The sequence below is a fragment of the Mesoplodon mirus genome (genome assembly GCF_964341445.2).
Source record: "Mesoplodon mirus genome assembly, chromosome: 4".
NCBI classification, from domain to species: domain Eukaryota; kingdom Metazoa; phylum Chordata; class Mammalia; order Artiodactyla; family Ziphiidae; genus Mesoplodon; species Mesoplodon mirus.
The window spans coordinates 151,240,084-151,261,176 of record NC_138979.1 but is presented as its reverse complement, the minus strand read 5'-3'; the positions used below and the strand labels follow the sequence as shown (position 1 = coordinate 151,261,176).

The window sequence follows — 21,093 nt, the reverse complement described above, 5'->3', positions numbered from 1 at the left end:
AATTCATACAAAGTATTTTCTTTTGACACAATGGAACTAAATTAGAAACCAATATTAGAAAGATCTTGGAGAATTTCCAAACATTTGGAAACCAAGTAACATATATCTAAATAATCCATGGATCACAGAAAAATAATCAAAATTAAAATTAGAAAGCATTTTGAACTAACTGAAAATGAAAGTAGAACACAGCAAAATGTTGGGGTTGCAGCTAAAGCAGTAGCTTGAGTGAGGGCTTCCCTGGTGGTGCAGTGGTTGGGAATCCACCCGCCAGTGCAGGGGACTCAGGTTCAAGCCCTGGGCCGGGAGGATCCCACATACCACGGAGCAGCTAAGCCCGTGCACCACAACTACTGAGCCTGCGCTCTAGAGCCGGTGAGCCACAACTACTGTAGCCCGTGTGCCTAGAGCCTGTGCTCCGCGACAAGAGAGGCCACTGCAATGAGAAGCCCGTGCACCACAACAAAGAGTGGCCCCAGCTCGCCACAACTAGAGAAAGCCCATGCACAGCAACGAAGACCCAACACAGTCAAAGATAAATAAATAAATTAATTTTAAAAAATAGTTTGAGGGAAATTTATAGCATTCAAGGCCCATATTCCAATAAAAGGAATAGCTCAAGATTTTTCTTGAGGTAGGCTTGTATTGCTACAAACTTCCCTCTTAGAACTGCTTTTGCTGCATCCCATAGATTTCAGATCATGTGTTTCCATTTTCATTTGTCTCCAGGTATATATTTATTTTCTCTTTGATTTCTTCAGTGACCCATTGATTTTTTTCGTAGTATGCTATGTGTTTGTGTTTTTTGCAGTTTTTCACACTGTTGTAGTCAGAAAAGATGCTTGATGTGATTTTAACCTTCTTAAATTTATTAAGACTTGTTTTGTAGCTTAGCATGTGATCTATACTGGAGAATGTTCCATGTGCACTTTAAAAGTATGTGTATTCTGGTGTACATGTACACCAATGTTCACTGCAGCATTATTTACAGTAGCCAAGATATGGAAGCAACCTAAGTGTCTGTCAATAGATGAGTGGATAAAGAAGATGTGGGGTGTGTGTGTGTGTGTGTGTGTGTGTGTATGTGTATGCACACATACAATGGAATATTACTCAGCTCTTAAAAAAAGTGAAATCCTGCCATTTACAACAACATGGAAGGATCTAAAGGGTATTATGCGAAGTGAAGTAAGTCAGAGAAAGGCATATACTGTATGATCTCACTTATTTGTGGAATTAAAAAAACAAAACAGACAAAACAAAAATAGACTAATGAATACAGAGAACAAACTACAGAGAACAAACAGGTGGTTGCTGGAGGGGAGAGAAAGTGCATGAAGTAACTGAAGGGAATTAAGAGATACAAACTCCAGTTATAAAATAACATTTAAGGAATAAGTAATGCCAAGCTTATACGTATTATTGCAGAAAACTGAGGAGCTGGCAATACTTTCCAACTCATTACTCTGATAGGAAACCCAGACCAACATATTGGGAGAAAAGAAGACAGCAGACCAGTATCTCTCATGCATACAGACGCAAAAATTCTCAAATTTTTTAGAAATAGAATCCAATAATATATTGTGAACAAGTGTGATTTTCCCAGGAATACAAGGTTCTTTAACTTTTGAAAATCAATCAACAGGGACTTCCTTGGTGGGCCAGTGGTAAAGAATCCGCCTTCCAATACAGCGGACGCGGGTTCAATCCCTGGTCGGCGAACTAAGATCCCACATGCCACAGGGCAACTAAGCCCAAGCGCTACAACTACTGGGCTTGCACACCTCAACTAGCCCGTGTGCCACAAACTACAGAGCCCCTGTGCTCTGGAGCCCATGCGCCACAACTAGAGAGAAGCCTGTGTGCCACAACGAAAGATCCCATGTGCTGCAACTAAGACCTGATGCAGTCAATAAATAAATAAATAAATAAGAAAAAAAAAAACATGTCATATTCATTAAAAAAAAGAAAATCAACATAATTTACCATATTAACAGAATAATAATGAAAAACCATATGATTATTCCAATATGTGCAGAAAAAGCATTTGACAAAATCTAATGCCCATTCCTTCTAAAAACTCTCAACAAACTAGTAACGGAAGGAAACTTCCTTTACCTAATCAGGGGCATTAATGAATAATCTACAGCTAATGGTATACTTGCTTGTTATCAGGAATAAGGCAAGTATGTCCGCTCTCATGAATTTTATTCAATGTTTTACTGGAAGTTTTAGTGTGATAAGTCAAGAAAAGAGAATAAAAGACATCCATCCAGATTATAAAGGTAGAAGTAAAACTCTTTATTTGAAAAATGTGATAATCTATGTAGAAAACTCAAAGAGTCTACAAAAAAGTGAGTTTACCCAGATTGTGGGATATAACGGAAATATATAAAAAATAATTTTATTTCTATATGGTAGGAATGAACAATTGGTAATTGAAATAAAAAATCAATACTATTTACAATAGCATCAAAAATTGTGAAACCTTGGGTTAAATTTGACAAAACATGTGAGACCACACACTGAAAACTGCAAAACATTGCTGACAGAAATAAGAAATCCTAAATAAATGGAGAGAGATGTTAATGGGTTAGAAGATTCAGTATGTTAAAAAGTCAATCTTCCCCACAGATAGTCTGTAAATTCAACTTGATCCTAATAAAAATCTTAGCAGTAATGAACTAGATACAATGCTTTTGGTCCAGAATAGGGATATACACTCTTACAGTTAATGAGGGGTCTGATCCTTACCAGGCTTAGAAGAGCATGTTCCTCTCTGTTGGGGAGAGATGGGGTGAGGGCAGCACCATCCAAACTTCCCTCTCAGCAAATCCTCTTCCACGGTGTATAGGTAAGATGTGAGGGTGCCTGGTATTACTGTATTATATATACTCAGTCTTTGATATGGCTCCTGAAACTCAGACACAACAGAAAATCTTGCATTTAACACAACCTATTACAATATTTGTTAAAGTGTTTTAGAAACTCCAGGGTGTTATGTGAGTGTTATACTTAATGTAGCAGCGTATCCAAATTAAGAGTCCTGGGACCAGCCATCTTGTCACCCAGAAACCTGGAGACTAGGGAAGTCCTCCCTTGGATAGAATTAGAGGCTACTGAATCTAGGAAACGGAGTGGAATCAATCTGCAAATAATTAGTCTTTTAAAATATTTAAAATTAGGAATAAGATCTATATATCTAAACAATTTTAGGGCTTTGCAAACTTTTGTGACTTTTCATTACAAAGTTTTCATATGGATGAAACTTTTCATTAAATGAAAGAAATAGTTAGAACCAGGTAATCCTACTTTACTTGAAGAAAATTATTAAGAGATCAACTCAAGCCCTGGTTCACTCTGAGTTTTGGGGAAGGGTTCCCATGATGTGGGTGGGCGGAGAAGGCCAAGATACAAAAGGACACACAGAAGGATGCTGAAGAGGCCAGATGGGTGCTTTTCTGTTGATGGACAACATGGGGGCCAAGCATTGTACGTATCAGCCTCCTGGGTCCATGTCACCAACATCTCTCCAACATCAGTCTGTTATGGTGCTGGGTTAGGAGGTGGTGATAAAGGGGATGGTCATAGCTAGAGGTTCTTTCCTCAGAGCAAACAGGCAAACAAAACCCCACATACACCTCCCAAAAGCCAGACCATTTTTCCTTTGGTTAGTATTCTGGAATTTTTATTAAACACTTTATCTCTTCTGATTTATTTGCTTTCAGTTGTGGTGAGCTTATATCTTCATCCTTTGAACCCTTAGGACGTGGCAGATGTTGGGGGGTTGCCCATCTCTCCCCATGTGCTGCTCAGAAAGTCATCAGGTGGGCTGGTGAAAGGAGCACGCAGCTGTTCCCAGGCGATAAAGAGGAAAGGAAATTGTGTCCTTGATTTTATTTTACTTTCTTTGGTATGTGTGTGGTGGTGTGCCAAGATCTTGACTTTTTTACTGTATTTCTTTAGTTTTAGGCAAAGTCATTTAATTTGGTTCTAAAATGAAATCTGATGTTCTTAGCTCTTGGGAGCTGGAAGGAGTTAATCCTTACCGTTTCCTGTGTCTGGGCAGTGAGCATCCTGGGGGCTTTGTGTCTTGTCTCTTGACCCTCCTGGGGCCTGCCCCTTAGCGATTACCCTGTACCTACGTGTCTGATGAGCAAGAGGGTACGTGAATGGGCAAAGTGCAGGCACAGCACTGCTGACTGAAAAGAGAGGCAGGCAGCAGAATGGGTATCCTACAGCCCAGTTCCCTCCCAGGATGATTTTATATAGGTTAATCTTTTTGTACGTAAAATCTTTCCCCATATGTAAAATTGATACTGCACATGCCTTTACAGAACCGCAGTGTCCCCTATCCCCAAACCCCTCATCAGTGATGGACCCTGAGCCCTGTATGGAGCTGTGCTGACCCCACAGCCTGTAGAAGATCCAGGGCTCACCCTTGGCAGTGACTGCTCGTTTATGAAGAAGGTGACCCAATAGCCAACACAGGTTATCTGAGGGGAGCCTTGGTCAGACATAAGGAGGTACTGAGGAGCTTTTATGTTACTGCAATTTTGGTTCTGAAGATTCACTTTATTACTTTTAAAAATTACAGCTTTATTGTGATATTCATATGCCACTCAATTCACCCATTTAAAGTGTACAATTCAGTGGTTTTTAGTATATCCGTAGACTTGTGCAGCCATCATCAAAACCAACTTTAGAACATTTTTCACCACCCTAAAAGAAATCCTGTACTCCCCAATCTAGCTGTCGCTCTCCAATCTCCGTCCCACCTATAGTCCTGGGCAACCACTAATCTACTTTCTGTCTGTATAGATTTGCCCATTTCGGACAGTTCATATAAATGGAATCATAAAAATGTAGACCTTTGTGGCTGGCTTCTTTCACTTAGCATGATGTTTCTTCCAAGTTGTAGCATGTGTCAGTACTTTTTTCCTTTTTTTTTTTGGCATTCTGCTTTTTATTTTTTTATTTTTTATTTTTATTGGGGTATAGTTGTTTTACAATGTTGTGTTAGTTTCTGCTGTAGAGCGAAGTGGAGTTCCCTGTGCTATGTAGCAGGTTCTCATTAGTTATCTATTTTATACATATTAGTGTATATATGTCAATCCCAATCTCCCAGTTCATCCCACCCCCCAACCCCTTTCCCTCCTTGGTGTCCATACGTTTGTTCTCTACATCTGTGTCTCTATTTCTGTCTTGCTTCATTCCTTTTTATGGCTCAGTAATCTTCCATTGTATGGATATACATTTTGTTTATCCATTCATCCGCTGGTGGACATTTAGGTTGTTTCCACTTTTGGGCTATTATGAGTAATATTGCTGTGAACATTTGTATACTAGCCAAATATTTTTATATTTTCACTTTTTGTCACCTTAGACTGACATATGTACAGGTGCATAATTTTGACTCCTTTTAGAATCCAAAAATGTAAGATTTCTTTATGGCAGTAGAAATACATGGAGCACATTTCATGTAGCAGAATAGACTAAAGGGTAGTTAAAGAAAGTACTTGTTAATGCAGCCAGGGTCAATCTTAAGGGAAAATAAGCTTAAAATAATTTTCTCTAAGCTTTCATTTGATTAATAATTTTCTGTGTATGTACCTAAAATATGCATCAACATGCATTTTTATCATTTCAGTTATAATGGTGTGATTGGCTAAATGTAAATTCAGTCTAATTCTTCCATTTATGAGTGCTTACTCCATGTCAGTCATTGTAATAGGTGGTGGGTATATAATGGCAAACAAATAGACAGGGTCTGTGCCTACACAGTACTTATGTCCAGTCTCACTGAGGGTCAGAGCGTGTGTATGAGGACATCCAGCATGTAGGACAACGTGCTACCCTCTGCTGGGGAAGCACAGGGCACCTTTGGAGCTTCAGAGGAGGGCCCAAACCAGAGGGAAGTCAGGGAAGCTTCCACAAGGAAGTTCATAACCAGGCTGGAATCTAAAGGAGGAATGGATGTAGATAAGCAAGAAGAGGGGATGTGGAGAAGAGGAGGAGATGGGGTGGAGGAGGGGAGGGAAGGAAGAGCATTCCTCAGCAGAAAGCTCAGTATGCTCAGGGCATCACCTGTTAAAGGAATTGAAAGTAGTGTTCAAGGTGAGGTGTGCGGGGAACTGAGGATGCAAAGAGCAGAGGCCTGGTACATTGACAACCTCACCAAGTGGTTTGGACTCTACCCCAAGAGCTGGGAATTCACTGAAGGGCACCACATGATCTGCATTTTTCATTTTGGACACTCAAGGGCATGTTGAGTGGAAGGTGGGGGCAGTGAGAGGGCAGGTCATTTGCCATGGGGGTCAATGGGAGGCTTGACCCCAGCATGCTAGGGAGCCTGGAAGAGTCACTGTGAGGAACAGGTGAGCAGATGGGTTAGAGCAGCAGCTTCTGGGCCAAAGATGAATATTTGAAATCTGCATCATCAGACATCATGGAGGGACATGACCCTAGGGATGTGGCAAAGCGCTGCACTGGCATGGTTGTGGTTCATTGTGTCCCTTGCCTTAACTGAACTGAGTTGAACTGAGTTGCATTAATTGAACTGGAAATGCCAATAAAAGTAGAGAACAAAAACTGCCCAAACCAATTCTGTGGATGATAGAGCGCCAGCCATCCTTCGTTCTCATTACAGTCAAAAGTCGGCAGCTCCCCCGTTGACTTCACGTATTTGCTATTTATTCTTTGAAATGGAAAGCCTGGAAGAGAAGCTAATTAATTCCCTGCTGCCAGGAATCAAGGAGTCAGGGTTGGTGGGCGAGGGGGTAGTAGGGCAAGATTTACCCGAGCGGTTGTTTTGCAGCCTTTGGGAGGCCAAGTACCTCAGTCCCGAGAGTCACAGGGGAAGTAAACACCGGGCCAGGCAGGAAGGGGGAAGCGACCTACCTCGTGGGGAGGGTAGACATGTGCCTGTAGGCTTTGCTCAGTGAGGAGCTGAGGCTGGAGGAGCTGCGTGACTGGTCAGGGGTCAGAGAGCGAGACATGGAGGATATAGAGTAGGTCTGTCTGACTCCAAATCGGTGGTCTTCCTGCTCCAGCAAGGCATCACCTGAAGTGAGATGCTGAGGGCCTGGACAGAGGTGGCAGTGGCCCTGCCGTGGCCATCTGCACGTGGCACACAGGGGTTGGGGGAGGCGGCATAGCGGTGGTAATTAGTTTATGTTTATTAAACTCCCCGTAGATGAGGGGCCCTCTTAGGGACTAGGAGTTGAGTTAATCTCACTTTCTGACCATCTCCATGTGGGTATTTGTTGCTGCAGCTGAGATACACCATGTCATGGTTTGAGGCAACTAGATACATTTCCTGCTTGGCAAGGCCACACTTTTGGGCCAGGGGGCCCTCTGAGAGGCCGTTGAGTCTGCCTGCGTTCATCCGGCATTCAGCTGGAAGGCTTTCCCTTCCAGCTCAGTGACAGGGCTGGCTCTTGGGGGACAAGGGCACCATGCACAGGTGAAGCCATGCTTTTAAGGTTTCACCAGACATGCAGATGTCAGAGCAACCCAGATCGCTTTGGCCTCCCTCCTGGAGAACCTATGCATGCCTAATGGCTGAGCACACGACTTCCGTTTTCTCCTCTCAGGGCAGTGACTCACGGTTTTTTTTTATGCTTTGTCCAGGTGTGTACCCTTCAGCTGAAGCACCCCAGGATGCTGACAGCAGCCGGAAACTGGCTCATCTACTGAACTCTGTGACGGATGCTCTGGTCTGGGTGATCGCCAAGAGCGGCATCCCCTCCCAGCAGCAGTCCGTCCGCCTGGCTAACCTGCTGATGCTCCTTTCTCACGTCAGGCACGCCAGGTACAGTCCCTGCGGGGGCCGCTCCACGGGGTGCGTGGTGGGAGGGGGCTGTGCACATGCCCAGAGGAGGGTGAAGAGCTTTGGAAAAAGGGTTTTGCAACTTTGAGATGGATAAGGCAGAATTGCCACCTTTAAGGGAAAAGAACCCCTGAAAGGAGAATGGGGTGCATCATCAGCGCACACACCTGTAACCAAAGACTGGCCACAGCGAGCACTGAATGTGGCATGGTACTCATAGGAGCTTTTTATGGCGTCCCGTGTGGCTCATCTGTTTTTCAGTTGCTGGGGCTTTTAGCTTGTTTATGGAGCTCTGAAAGGGGCAGTTAGTTCCTCTCCTACAGTGAACTGCCACCTCTTTCTGCACTAGCCAGGGCTGGGGTCCTGAGGTCTTTTCCTGAAGAGGTTAAACCCAGCTCCTCTAGATCAGCTCTGAGGCTGGTGATTTGGGGAGGTACACAAAGGCTTCCCCGAGAGCTGTTCTTTTCTTACGAGAGCATCAGGATGTTAAGAGCGAGACCTAAGAGAACTAGCGAGCCCAGTAGGTTTGGGAAGGCAGGGCGTGGGTAGAGTATTCAGGAAATGGACGTTGTGTGCGCTCGTGGAGGGGGATGGTGTGTGATGATGGTTTCATGCTGGTACCATGCGGCTCAGTGCTTGCTGTCACCTGGGAGGAGGGTAGCCCTGCCATGGGGCTGGACGAGGGGACATGAGGATGGAAGGTAGGTACTCCCTCGAGGAGGAGGGAAGCCTAGGGGTGGTGAGAAAGGACAACAGACCCCTCGAGAATTTTACCAAGGGGGAGGAAATGGAAATGACCTCTGCCTCTGTTTCCTCTTTAATGATTACTCAGCACGTGACCATTTGCAGAGCAGAAGCAGTCCATCCTCATTAATCACAGATTCCCTGTTTATGAATTTGCCTGCTTGCTAAAATTTATTTGTAACCCCCACATCAATACTCATGGCACTTTTGAGGTCACTCGAGGCCACGTGCAGCGTGGCAAAAAATGTGAGTTACCCACACTTACGTCACCAGCAGGGGTCACACGAAGTGCTGCTCTGCCTTCTCGTTTCTGCTCTCATACTGCAAACAAGGGTCCATTACGTGGTCTATTTAGTGCCTTGTTTTGCCGTTTTTGTGCTTTGTTGGGGATTTCACTGTCTAAAAATGACCCAAAGCATAGTGCTGAAGTGATCTCTAGTGTTCCTAAGTGCAAGAAATCTGTGATGTCCCTACAGAAAAAATATACGTGTTAGATACACTTTGTTCAGGCATGAATTTTAGTGCTATAGGCCGAGTTAAATGTTAGTGAATGGACTCTATGTGTTAAATAAAGTGTCTATATAACAATAACTCAGAAGAAACAAGGTTATGTATTAATGGGCTAATGAAAATGTTGGGACCAGGACCTCTCAGAACCTAACCCTGTATTTCTCCCAGTAGCAATGGTTCAGTGTTTGTGAAGACCGTGTAGACATAACTATGGTGAACAGCAGGACCCCATCGCACTATGTGCCGGTGCTATCAGGCCATTGTGGGTGGGTGGTGGGACACCAAGGTCCATAGGACATTGTACTTGTCCTTACGTGTAGATCATTGGAGGAGACAGATGCAAGAACCATAGCTAGCAAAGGGCTGGAAGAAGCGCGGGGGTGGGGGTGGAGGACCGGCTCTGTCGGGGAAGATGTCAGACTTCCCTTGGCTGCTTCAGGAAGGAATCTCAGCACCTTTTTGTCCCCCTAGTAACAAGGGCATGGAACACCTGCTCAACATGAAGTGCAAAAATGTGGTCCCCGTCTACGACCTGCTGCTGGAGATGCTGAATGCCCACACACTTCGCGGCAGCAAGTCCTCGGTCACAGGGTCCGAGTGCAGCCTGGTGGAGGAAAGTGAGAGCAAAGAGGGCTCCCAGAACCCCCAGGCTCAGTGATGGCCAAGCCCTGAGGTGTGGTCAGGCTGCAGAGGAGGTCAGAGGCTGAAGCGTGAACTCCAGCACAAACCGTGAGCCCCATCAGGAGGGGGCGGGCTTCATCGGCTTTCTGCTGTGTGACCCCTCATATGGCCCCTCAATACCATCCTTCCCCGACCTCCCTACTTCCCAGGAGTCAGGGTGAGAAAGCCAGTGCTCCTTGTCACCGGGGGGCACGTTTGAGTGCAGAGTTTACGTCTTGCTTGGCCTCATTGGATCTCGTCGTGGTCCCTCTCACTTCCCATCTCCCTCCCACCCTTTGGAAAACATCTTCTTACAGCTTTTGGAATGACTGGTGGAAATCTGACTTGGAAGCGTTGTCAAGTAGAAAGGGGAGAGAATGTGGCACATGCACAGGAAGGGGACTAAGGCTTATTGTGTCACTAAACCTGCCTGCAGAATTAGCCCTTTGTATGCTGCCTTCTGGACCACTTGATCGTAGGATTGAAAACCACGACGGCAGTCAACTAACTGGTTCCATGCACCTACCTCACAGGCCTGTGAGGACAGATGTCACATATTGCTGTGACTCTATCCAAGGCCAGAGGGAATGTGACATGGGGAACCAGTGGTCAAGCTCAGATGTGAGCCACGTTCATCCCCCAAGACCTTGCTGCCGCCTTCATGCAGGTCCACCCCTCTTGGTTTGCATTCAGAAAGCCTACAAATTACTTGGTGTGTGTCTGTGTGTCTGTATGTGTGTGTGTGTGTGATCACCTTCATGGAGGAGTGTGGAGATTTAAATACCCCTACCCCTGGAATTGCCCTTTGTTAAAACTCTCTTGTCCCAAGGGGCCCAGTGTGTGTGCTAGAGAAAGGACCAGTGTTTGCAGGAATGGGGTTTCTCCTGTGGGTGTGGGTCACAGCCACAGTGCTCCCCTGGGGCAGCCACAAGTGCCACATCAGCCACCCAGGGGAGACAGGGACACTTCAGGCTGTGTGTGTGAGGCATGGTGTTGCACGTAAGGATGAACAGCTACACACACATCAGTGTGTCAGGTTCAGGGCCAAACCGTATAGACGGGGTGAGCGTACCACTTGAACAAGATTGTGAACTCTATTTAAAAAAGAGAAATATTTAGGGTAAGTATTTATAGCAAGAAAATTCTTTTATACCCTAGGGCTCTTCTAGAATATTTTCTTATCAGAACATTTATATGGTGGGCTGGGTGAAATAAAAAGTTAGTAAAATATTAGTTCTTATTCCAAGTGGAACATAAATAGGACACGGTGACAAAGCTCCTTTGAAATTACAATTTTAACTCAATTTTTAAAAACTGAAATTTTCATACAAATTTTCAGGAACATAGTGAATGCATAAAACGAGTTACATCTATACTTTGGAAGAGAGTAGTTAAATAATCGTGTGATTTTTGCAATGTTTTTAAAAATTACCTTGTGATAGGAGATTAAACACACTTTCTTTTTGAAAATAGTAAATACAGAAATGTGCTATAGCCACAGTAAACCAAAGTCATTAGGAAGATTACATTCAATAAGGTTGGTTTCTGCCAGTGTGATCTTGAATAATTCTTAATTTTGATATCAATGCAGTTTTACTAAAAAAGTTGAGCAAAGCTGTATCAGAAACTCTTGGCCATGTACCTAGAGAACACACCATTGTCTGTATTCTGGGTTGATTTGAAATTATTCTTAGTGATTCGTTGCAGCCTCAGCAAGATTGAGTACAGCAAATATATTTGATTTTGTAGGAACGAGGGAACCAGTATTTTTCAGCAGGTCACTTTTCTTTCTTTCCAGCCAGTTTAGGAGCCCCCATGACAAACAAGAGGATGGAAGCTAGAGAGTGGGAAGCGGGAGGCAAAGGAAGGCAGCCGTGAGCAGTTGTTTGCCAATGAAATTCTCTTAATTGTATTTCTAAAAGAGACTACCAGGTTGAAAAAGCAAAAAACAAAACAAAACAAAACAAAACAGAATGTCTAAGCCGCAACCCCATTACTATGTAGTGAAGTTTTGCAGGTTGGATTTTGATGCCAAGGTAGGCAACCGATTTGTCTCAGGTGTCCTAGCACCTGTCTGTGCCGTACCGTGTGTCATCTGCACGGTGCACGCTCTTATGAAAACTCCTCCAGTGCCCACTGCCCATTTTCCACAGACACTCCTGCATGCTTCTTGGGGCTGCTTGTTTCACTGCATTTGGATTTAGCCCATGAGGAGCATGTAACACTTTTGGTCATTTCTTCTTGGCTGTGGTCTCACCTAGGTGTGCTGAGGAAACTGGTCAGTAAGTCCAACCTGAGAGGCCGCCCTGGTGCAAGGCTGTCTCTTAGACTGGGGTCTGGGCCAAGTAGGCAGCTGAGATAATAAGGTCTATAGTTTAAAGGTGTTCTTTGTTTTGAGTATTCTAGGGCCCTTTCCCCCTTTCAGAGGAAGTGTGTGAATCTGTTCCCAGCTGCTCCAAACGTGTCCTCTAAGGATGACAAAGTGCAAAGTCAGGCTGCTGTTTTTCTGGGTTTTGAGTAGACCCTCCATGTCCATTTTAAAGATTAGCCATTTCTCTTTAATAGTGCTTTCTTAAAAAACAAAACAAAACATAGTGCTTTCTTTTAAACGTCTTCTTTTGGGGGAGGGTATCTACCCACCCAGATGGTCCATGGGCAACTTAAATTTCTCCCATAGCTAAGCACAGTGTTTTCAAGTTCAGTTTTTAAAAGGAATTAACTAGAGAGGATAGGACCTGACAACTGTAAACAAGAATTAAATTGAGTATTGGAAAAAAAATAACCCACCCAACTACATTTTATGTATTGTGGAAAAAGGATGCTCAGCTTTGCCTTAGACTCGTATGGTGAGATTCCTTTCCTACATTTTGGTTTGTAAGTGATCATTTAATAGGACAAACTTAGTTGTGGGAGATGAGTGAGATTTGAGCTAAATTCCAAAAACATGAGTGTCTAATATGGGAATCATATAGACAAATTTTAATGATAATTAACATGGAATATTCTTAATACAGAAACCACTAGTGCAGTGTTCACACAGGTTCCTGGGAGAGCTGGCAGCTGCTGAAAAGGACCCACATGGGCCACCCCAGGAGAGCCGCACAGTGAGTTGTCCACATTCCAACTGCATCTCCCTACGTCCCCACCACATCCTCTCCTTGTGGCCTCAGGCCTGTCACATGCTCAGTGTCCACCAGGACTAACTACAAAGGATTCAACCCTAAAATAATTTTTGAAGAGATTTATCTTCAAAAATTGTGGTGGGAGCAGCAGATTAAGTTGTCAGCTCAAGAACATTTCTGGAGGGTCTTAACTATTAAAAACAAAACAATGCAAAATCAACAAAAGCTCTTCAGTGAGACAGTCTTTATCTGGATTACTTCCTCTGCTAACTCAGCTGGAAGACCAATTATTTTCAGCTTCACTTAAAAAATATCAGTTCCCAATTCTTGGCAGAGCTACATTATATATTCATATCTATAAGCTATGTTGAAGCACTTCTAGAATGTTCTAGCATGTGAAAACCGAGTTTGGTTGTTATTTAAATCTGCTAAGAAACTTGCATATATTGACACCTTTTCAAATTCAAAGGTGAACCTTCAGTTTCTAGTCTATTTTGAAATGAAACACTTTTATTTAAGATTTGACACATTTCTTTAAACTGCTAAAAAATCTTAAAAAGACATAATAAAGGTTATATGAAGGAAATGATAAAAATATTGTTTAGTACCCGAAAATAGTATTTGTGGAACATTGTGTGCCAGGCACAGTGCTCAGTGCCTCATACATTCATATTTAATCCTCATACTAACTGCTGTTAGCCCAGTTTTCTGGCTCTGGAACCTAGAGTCTAAGCAAACTTGCTCAAGGTCACACAAGGGAGTAAGTGACAGAGCTGAAAGTAATCATGCGGTTTAAAAAAACTAAAGAATACTTCTAGACTGCAGAATCCATTCATCAAATGCAATCTGACATGCGTGGCTACTCTGGTTTAAATGGCTTCGTTTCCAGAACACCCTGTAGAAGAGAGTTCAGTCCCATCTTTTGTACACGTGTAAATTAAAGCCCGGAGGGGTAAATGGACCTGCTGAAGGTCATAAAACTACTTAACGGCAAAACTGGGACCAGAATTCAGGTCTTCTGCCTGCCTGGCCAGCACTGCTCCTGCTACAGACTTGCTTCCGTAGGAGTCTGCTGCTTGAGCTGAGTCTCGGTGCTTAGAGGAGAGACGGTTACATTATGGTTGCATTCTACTCTACCCTCTGCCTCCTCAGCTTAGATGGGGTCTGTGTGAACCTTTACAGAATAGCAGCCATGACAGGTGGGAAAAAACAAGATGAATTATATCATTCCTACCCTCCCATCCTGGGCTCAAAGCTCGTGGGTGGCACTGCCGTCACCTCCTCCTATCATCATTTTCCCCAGATGTGTTGCTGTGAAGTAGATTCACTGGAAACTTACCTGTGTAAAATTCTCACACCTTTTAGGCACTGATGCTTCCCCGTGGAGTCTAGTCTACTGCAGTGCAAAACACATGCATTTATTCCTTACAGCTCTCCAAGTTGCTGGAACTTTGGCTCAAAGTGGTAGCTCAAAGATGTGCATTCTCTGCAGTGTTATTCTTATAACCCTTTTTGTTGCGTTGGAGTCAAGGATCCTTTTTCTTTTTTTTTTTTTTTTGAATGCCGAGGGTCCTGTTCACTTGTGGGGCCAGTCAGTGTTATGTGGTGGTGGGCTTCCTTTAAGGGAAGGACAAAGCTCTGACGATACGCTAGCCCAGAACAGTTCCTGTAACTCTACGATCTGTGCTGCTGTGTTTCTCTTTCTGTGCTGGGTGTCTAAGTGCCATGACTGTAGGTCCTGTAACGTTGTTATTCAGTGGTCCTGTGTACCTCAGAGCCCACTGGCTGGCTATAACTTGTCATGTTTTTCAGATGAATGCTCTGTACCATTAAGCAGGCTTTTAAATTTGGGCCTTTGGACAAATGAACGTCTGCTGTTGTGTGAAAGCAGATTTTGAAACCTGCTTTCCATTCCTCCAGGTACTACTTTTTCTTTGCTGTGTGCCTTTAATGTCTATGGAACTGTTGCAGAAAGAAGTTTAATGTGACATAAGCTAAATAAAGTGTTTTTTCATAATTTTGGTTTTAAAAATGTATTTGTTGGGAGTATAAGAACTTTCAGTAATTAGGCTAAGTAGTCAGTGTTCCCATTCTATTCTGAATTCTATTCTGTTTTAGGTTTGCAGAGCCCTTTAAGAATTTGATGAAAAGCGCAGACTCTTCCTGGACAAAGGTACATAAACAAAATGCTTACATACAATTTCAAGAGTTAAGAATCTCTGACTTAAACTGCTGAAGACTTTTTAAACAGCAGCAATTTAATCTTTAGCTGAGTAATCTCACACCTGTGATTTATGACCAAAGGCATTGTATGCTCAAGTAAAATGCAGCTCACAAATATGAAAATCCTGATATGCAATGCATCAGTTTGGGGGGTAATTTTCTGTAATTACCTCATTTGAGTCAATTAGTATTATACCCCACGAGAGATGGAGAGAAAAGTAATTCCTTCATACTGACGCTAACTTAATGCCAAGAGTCATTTGAAAATTTCTCTTGCACGTGGGGAATGGAAGATGTAAAATCTCTTGAAGGTGTAAAACACAGATTATTTCATAACAAGAGCTGGGGAACACACTGAGCTGTGGGTGAAGGAAGGCTTCCCTGGGGTAGAAGCCTGGAGTACAGACTCAAGACTCAAAGGCCTCTATCCTGAGAGTTGGTGTGCATCATTAGACTTGAAAATGCAAATGACACTCTCCTTTCTCTGCAACTTGGACTTGCCCCAGAGTCCCTCCTTACAGGCAGAAAAGGTCTCTAGAGTAGTCACCTCCTTTGGGCTGGAAAGAAGGGAAGGAGGTAGAGATATTCTGCCTTTTGTCTCTGGAGAACCTGGAGCAAGGACCTTCTAACCAACTCAATGGCTCAAAGAAAAAGTTTGGGTAATATTTTCACTTAAATTTCCCTCTACGGTTATTGTAATCCATGAAAAGAGATGGATTATTTCAGAGTTAAAAGAGACTTTGAGGTTGCATGGTAAAGCAGTACCTTTGTGTCCATATCACTTCCAACAATTTGGTAAAGACAGTTCTCTTCAGCTGGTCCCTACTGGTGAATTGCACACTTTCTGGGGTGTCTGACCCACAGAAGGGCCACCAGTGCTGAAATATGGCCTTCATCTACTGACAAGCTTCCTTGGCTTCCCCAAGGTTTGCACTTTGCAGAGAAGGAGAGAGGGACCGAGATTGCTTCGAGTCCATGGTGTCTCCCGAGTGTCAAGAGATGCAGGTTAAGAGCAGGTAACTGAGGAACTGGGTCAGTAACAACTTCTTTTTTTTTTTTCATATTCTTTTTCATTATGGTTTTTTTTTCTGGCTTTATTTTTAACTTAATTTTATTTTTAAATTTATTTAATTTATTTATTTATTTTTGGCTGTGTTGGGTCTTCATTGCTGCGCGTGGGCTTTCTCTAGTTGCAGCGAGCAGGGGCTACTCTTCGTTGCGGTGCGCGGGCTTCTCATTTTGGTGGCTTGTCTTATTGCAGAGCACAGGCTCTAGGTGCGTGGGCTTCAGTAGTTGTGGCACGTGGGCTCAGTAGTTGTGGCACATGGGCTCAGTAGTTGTGGCTCGTGGGCTCTAGAGTGCAGGCTCAGTAGGTGTGGCACACGGGCTTAGTTGCTCCACGGCATGTGGGATCTTCCTGGACCGGGGCTCGAACCCGTGTCCCCTGCATTGGCAGGCAGATTCTTAACCACTGCGCCACCAGGGAAGCCCCTCCATTATGGTTTATCACAGGATATTGAATATAGTTCCCTGTGCTAGACAGTAGGACCTTGTTGTTTATCCATTCTCTGTATAAAAACTTACATGTGTGAACCCCAGCCTCCCACTCCACCCCTCCCCCACCCCTCCCCCTTGGCAACCACATCTGTTCTCTATGTCCGTGATTCTGTTTCTGTTTCATAGATAGGTTCATTTGTGTCATATTTTATTTTTCAAAAAAATACTTATTTGCGCTGGGTCTCAGTTGTGGCACACAAGATCTTTAGTTGAGGCATGCAGGATTTTTAGTTGCGGCATGCAGGATCTTTTAGTGGCGGCATGCAGGATCTTTAGTTACGGCATGCGGGCTGGCTCTTAGTTGCGGCATGTGGGATCTAGTTCCCTGACCAGGGATTGAACCCGGGCCCCCTGCATTAGAAGCACAGTCTTAACCACTGGACCACTAGGGAAGTCCCTGTGTCATATTTTAGATTCCACATATAAGCAATATATGGTATTTGTCTTTCTATTTCTTACTGCTTCATTTAGTGTGATAATCTCTAGTTGCATCCATGTTGCTGCAAATGGCATATTTCATTCTTTTTTATGGCTGAGTAGTATTCCATTGTATATATGTACCACATTTTCTTTATCCATTCATCTGTCAATGGACATTTAGGTTGTTTCCATGTCTTGGTTGTTGTGAAGAGTGCTGCTATGAACATAGGGGTGCATGTATCTTTTTGAATTATAGTCTTCTCTGGATATATGCCCAGGAGTGGGATTGCTGGGTCATATGGCGACTCTATTTTTAGTTTTCTGAGGAACCTCCATACTGTTTTCCACAGTGGCTGCACCAACTTACATTCCCACCAACAGTGTAGGAGGGTTCGCTTTTCTCCACACCCTCTCCAACATTTGTTATTTGTAGACTTTTTAACGATGGCCATTCCGACTAGTGTGAGGTGGCAGCTCACTGTCGTTTTGATTTGCATTTCTCTAATAATTAGCGATGTTGAGCACCTTTTCATGTGCCTGTTGGCCATCTGTATTTCTTCTTTGGAGAAATGTCTATTTAGGTCTTCTGCCCATTTTTTGGTTGGGTTGTTTGTTTTTTGTTGTTGAGCTGTATGAGCTGTTGTATATTTTGGAAATTAAGCCCTTGTCGGTCTCATCATTTGCAAATATTTTCCCGCATTCTGTAGGTTGTCTTTTCGTTTTGTTTATGGTTTCCTTTGCTGTGCAAAAGCCTGTAAGTTTTACTAGGTCCCATTTGTTTTTATTTCTATTGCCTTGGGAGACTGACGTAAGAAAACACTGGTAAGATTTATGTCAGAGACTGTTTTGCCTATGATCGCTTCTAGGAGTTTTACGGCGTCCTGTCTTATGTTTAAGTCTTTAAGCCATTTTGAGTTTATTTTTGTGCATGGTGAGAAGGTGTGTTCTAACTTCATTGATTTACATGTGGCTGTCTAGCTTTCCCAGCACCACTTGCTGAAGAGGAGACTGTCTTTTTCCCATTACATATTCTTGCCTCCTTTGTTGAAGATTAATTGACCGTAGGTGTGTGGGTTTATTTCTGGGCTCTCAATTCTGTTCCATTTGGATCAGTAACTTCTAATCACACTCTTTGTTTGGGTGGGAAATAGACAGTGGTGCTGGAAATGGAAAGCAGACGGCTTTGCCTGTAACGTTTGTTAAATACTATGTGTTGTTAGTTCACTCTGGAGGGAGCTGGGAATACAAAAATCTGGGTGAAATGATCCTTTCACGTCCACCTTCCACACTGTGCTGCCCTCATCGCCCCCTACAGCATTGGAGGCTCACTGCACGGGGTAATCACCTCCTATACAGGGGTGGGTTTCTAGCTCTCATAAGTTATTCTGTACAAAGATAAATGAGTAGAATATAAAGCTTAGCTCAAAATCTGTAAAACCCGTAAATCTCCTCAAATATTTAAAAGATAATTTTTGCTCTATGGAAGATTACACATAATGTTTAACTGCTTTGTAATATAATCTAGTACGACAAAAGTATGGCTTTTTTGTTTTCTTTTAATGAGAAACATCTGAGTTGTACATACCACAAACAGCTTCAAGTCTCTGGACCAACCCCCCACCCGCCCGTGGCCAAACAGTTAAACAAAACCTGAAGCACCACTTTAAATGTGAAAAGTCTTATAAAATTAACTTACAGAAATGTCCCTATCAAGTCTGTAGTTTGTTTGTTTGGCATTTACTGTACATTAGTCAAAAAGCTCAAGCTAAAATCTGATTTTTTTTAAAAAAATCAAAGTTTACATTATTCATACAGATTCTGCATTGTTAAAAAATATGCACAAATAACCACATCCATGCAATATAATTTCTTTAAAAATTTAAAGCAATATAAAAGAGCAGACCTAAGTACTGAGCAGAACATTTTGGTTTTATAACCTGTAGCTCCAAGATTGCTGCTGATTGATTGAAGTAAAATTAACTCTAAATATTTTAAATATGATTGTTTCAGTCAATCAGCCAAGGGCGCGTGTGAGTTTCTGAACCATTTCTGAGGCGGAATCTGCTTGCTTGTTTCTGTAATATGTATTATGTGATGAACACTGCTGTTCACTGACCATATTCACTACATTTTAATAATGTGGTTTGACAAATCCGAATTCACAAAGTGCTTGGCTCTTCAGGAAACTGCAGTTTCCAGAGATCCTGAAACCAATCAACTAAGCTTTGCCAAACTGCCCGGGGTGATGGCCACCCAGGTTCCCTGCCCTGGGGGAAGGTCATTTGAAAGCCGCCCTGGGTCCTGAGAGAGCTCTCTCCGGTCATGCCCAGAGGGAGGTGTCCGCAGCAGGTGGTCCCTGGACCAATGCTCAGAGTCACCCACAGATTGGTCTGGGGCTGTGAGTCGGGCACCGCGCAAAGAGGCTGGTGGGTGTGGTGCTGCGGCCGGGCCGGCTTCTAGGTGGGGGGTGGCCCATTGGTGTACCTCAGCATGGGGTAAAAGGACCTGGCAAAGTTGTTGGCCTGAGTGCAGCTGTAGTCCTCTTCGGAGGAGGGGAGCAGGCAGGCCAGGAGCAGCAGCAGCAGCAGGAGCAGCTGGAGGGGCAGCGCCGCCCTGATCACCCGCGAGAGGAAGGAGCGCTGGGGCCGTGAGCTTTCGGGGCCGGTGGGGCTGGGCACCCTGGCAACAGAGGAGGTCGAGAGCTGATCGGGAGGTTCCGGAGGCAAACCCCACTCCCGTGACCTGACCCCCCTGCTTGCGTAAAAACAAACATCAGGACCTGAGATTAAAATGGGGCCCACGGCTGGGATTCAGCTTTGGAAGGGAAGCCCAGCCCCTTCCAAATGGAAGAAAACAAGAAAACCAATTTTTCCAAAGACCTTAACAGTGGCATTAGCAAGCCTGTTGAGGGGAGAGGAGTGTGGGACAGGGAACCCATTGCTGGTGTTGTAATGCTGTTACCTGCTGGCTGTCGTGTTCTTGTCTTTTGTAGTTATCTCTGCTCTGAGCTGCTAGACAAAAATAATCCAATTAGTAAACTGAAGATAGTTTAGTCCTGTCAATGATAAAACGTTCCTCCTTCTTAAATTATACATCTTTCTTAGGTTGTCTTCCTGCCAAGCTTTTGAGCCTAGAGTAATACATTTGAGATTACACTCTCTGAAGTAAGAAATAATTCAGTTAAACTAGGGAGTTTCACGTTCCAGCCTGTTGACCTGTTGCCACGGAGAGATCAGGAAGCCCCTTCAGCAATGCCAGGAGGGTTCCCAGCTTCCACAGCCAGCACAGTCCCACCAGGGAAGAGTACTGAGCACAAGAAAGCCTTTCCATTAGGTATTAAAAAGTTTTGTTTTTTTTTTTAATCTTTGGAGTAAGCTGCTCTACTGACCAGCAGGTTGAAGCAGAAGTCTGTGCTATCATGAAATACTGGATGGGGCCTTGGAGGCCCAAGTCCCTGTCATCTCAATAACTTTCAAGAATAACCAGTGTCATTCGCCTGGCAAAAGGGGGCTCTCACCTTGGCTTGGGGAGCTGGCACAGGTGTTGCTAGAGGCTCTCCAGGGTCTGCTTCGTCCAAGCTGGGCAGAGGTGAGTCTGGGTTCTGAAATCCACACCCCAAGAGTTCAGTTCGGGGAAACAGAAGGCTCTGAATAGTCTCAAGAGCACAAAAACATGGTTCCTGCAGGTTCTTCATCGCACCGCTCATCCCTTCCCCACTGTGATCCTTCTAAAAGGAGGGGCTCTTCTGGTGCGCTCACTCCCCCCTCTAAGAGGGCCTTTCTCAGACGACAGGGGATGGAAATGAGGTGAGGCCAGCCACTTGCATTAAAAACCCAGGGCACACATTAGGAGGGGGACAGAAACAGCTGGACAGTGAGCTCGCAGTGGGTGATGTAATCACGTGGCCACATAGTCTGGGCTGCACGGGAGGAAAGATATATACTCTGGGATGGAGGGGAGGGGGGCTGCCCTACGTCTGGTGAGTCCATTTGTTCTGAGCTGGATCACATTTTAAGAGAAGAAGGT

At 43.9% G+C, this 21,093-nt stretch overlaps 2 protein-coding genes across 11 annotated transcripts in view; one reads left to right on the top strand and one right to left on the bottom strand.

Moving 5' to 3' along the window:
• The window catches only part of ESR2 (estrogen receptor 2), a gene marked incomplete at its 3' end in the record, with an annotated part of 65,072 nt that extends 55,329 nt beyond the window's left edge, over window positions 1-9,743 (top strand). Inside the window, 2 exon segments of the mRNA XM_082618823.1 lie at window positions 7,633-7,813; window positions 9,557-9,743. Coding sequence (XP_082474949.1) covers window positions 7,633-7,813; window positions 9,557-9,743 — 368 coding nt within the window.
• An 8,864-nt stretch (window positions 9,744-18,607) lies between these two features.
• Window positions 18,608-21,093, bottom strand: part of SYNE2 (spectrin repeat containing nuclear envelope protein 2) — a 341,983-nt gene continuing 339,497 nt past the window's right edge. For 9 of the 10 annotated variants that reach the window (XM_082616958.1, XM_082616965.1, XM_082616967.1 and 6 more), the window contains 3 exons: window positions 20,585-20,668; window positions 20,029-20,078; window positions 18,608-19,746 (listed from right to left, as the gene is read on the bottom strand). In XM_082616958.1, the coding sequence (XP_082473084.1) occupies window positions 19,524-19,746; window positions 20,029-20,078; window positions 20,585-20,668 (357 nt within the window). In that variant the 3' untranslated portion in view covers window positions 18,608-19,523. The remainder of the gene's footprint in view (window positions 19,747-20,028; window positions 20,079-20,584; window positions 20,669-21,093) is intronic. The other variant, XM_082616964.1, reaches the window with a different exon arrangement.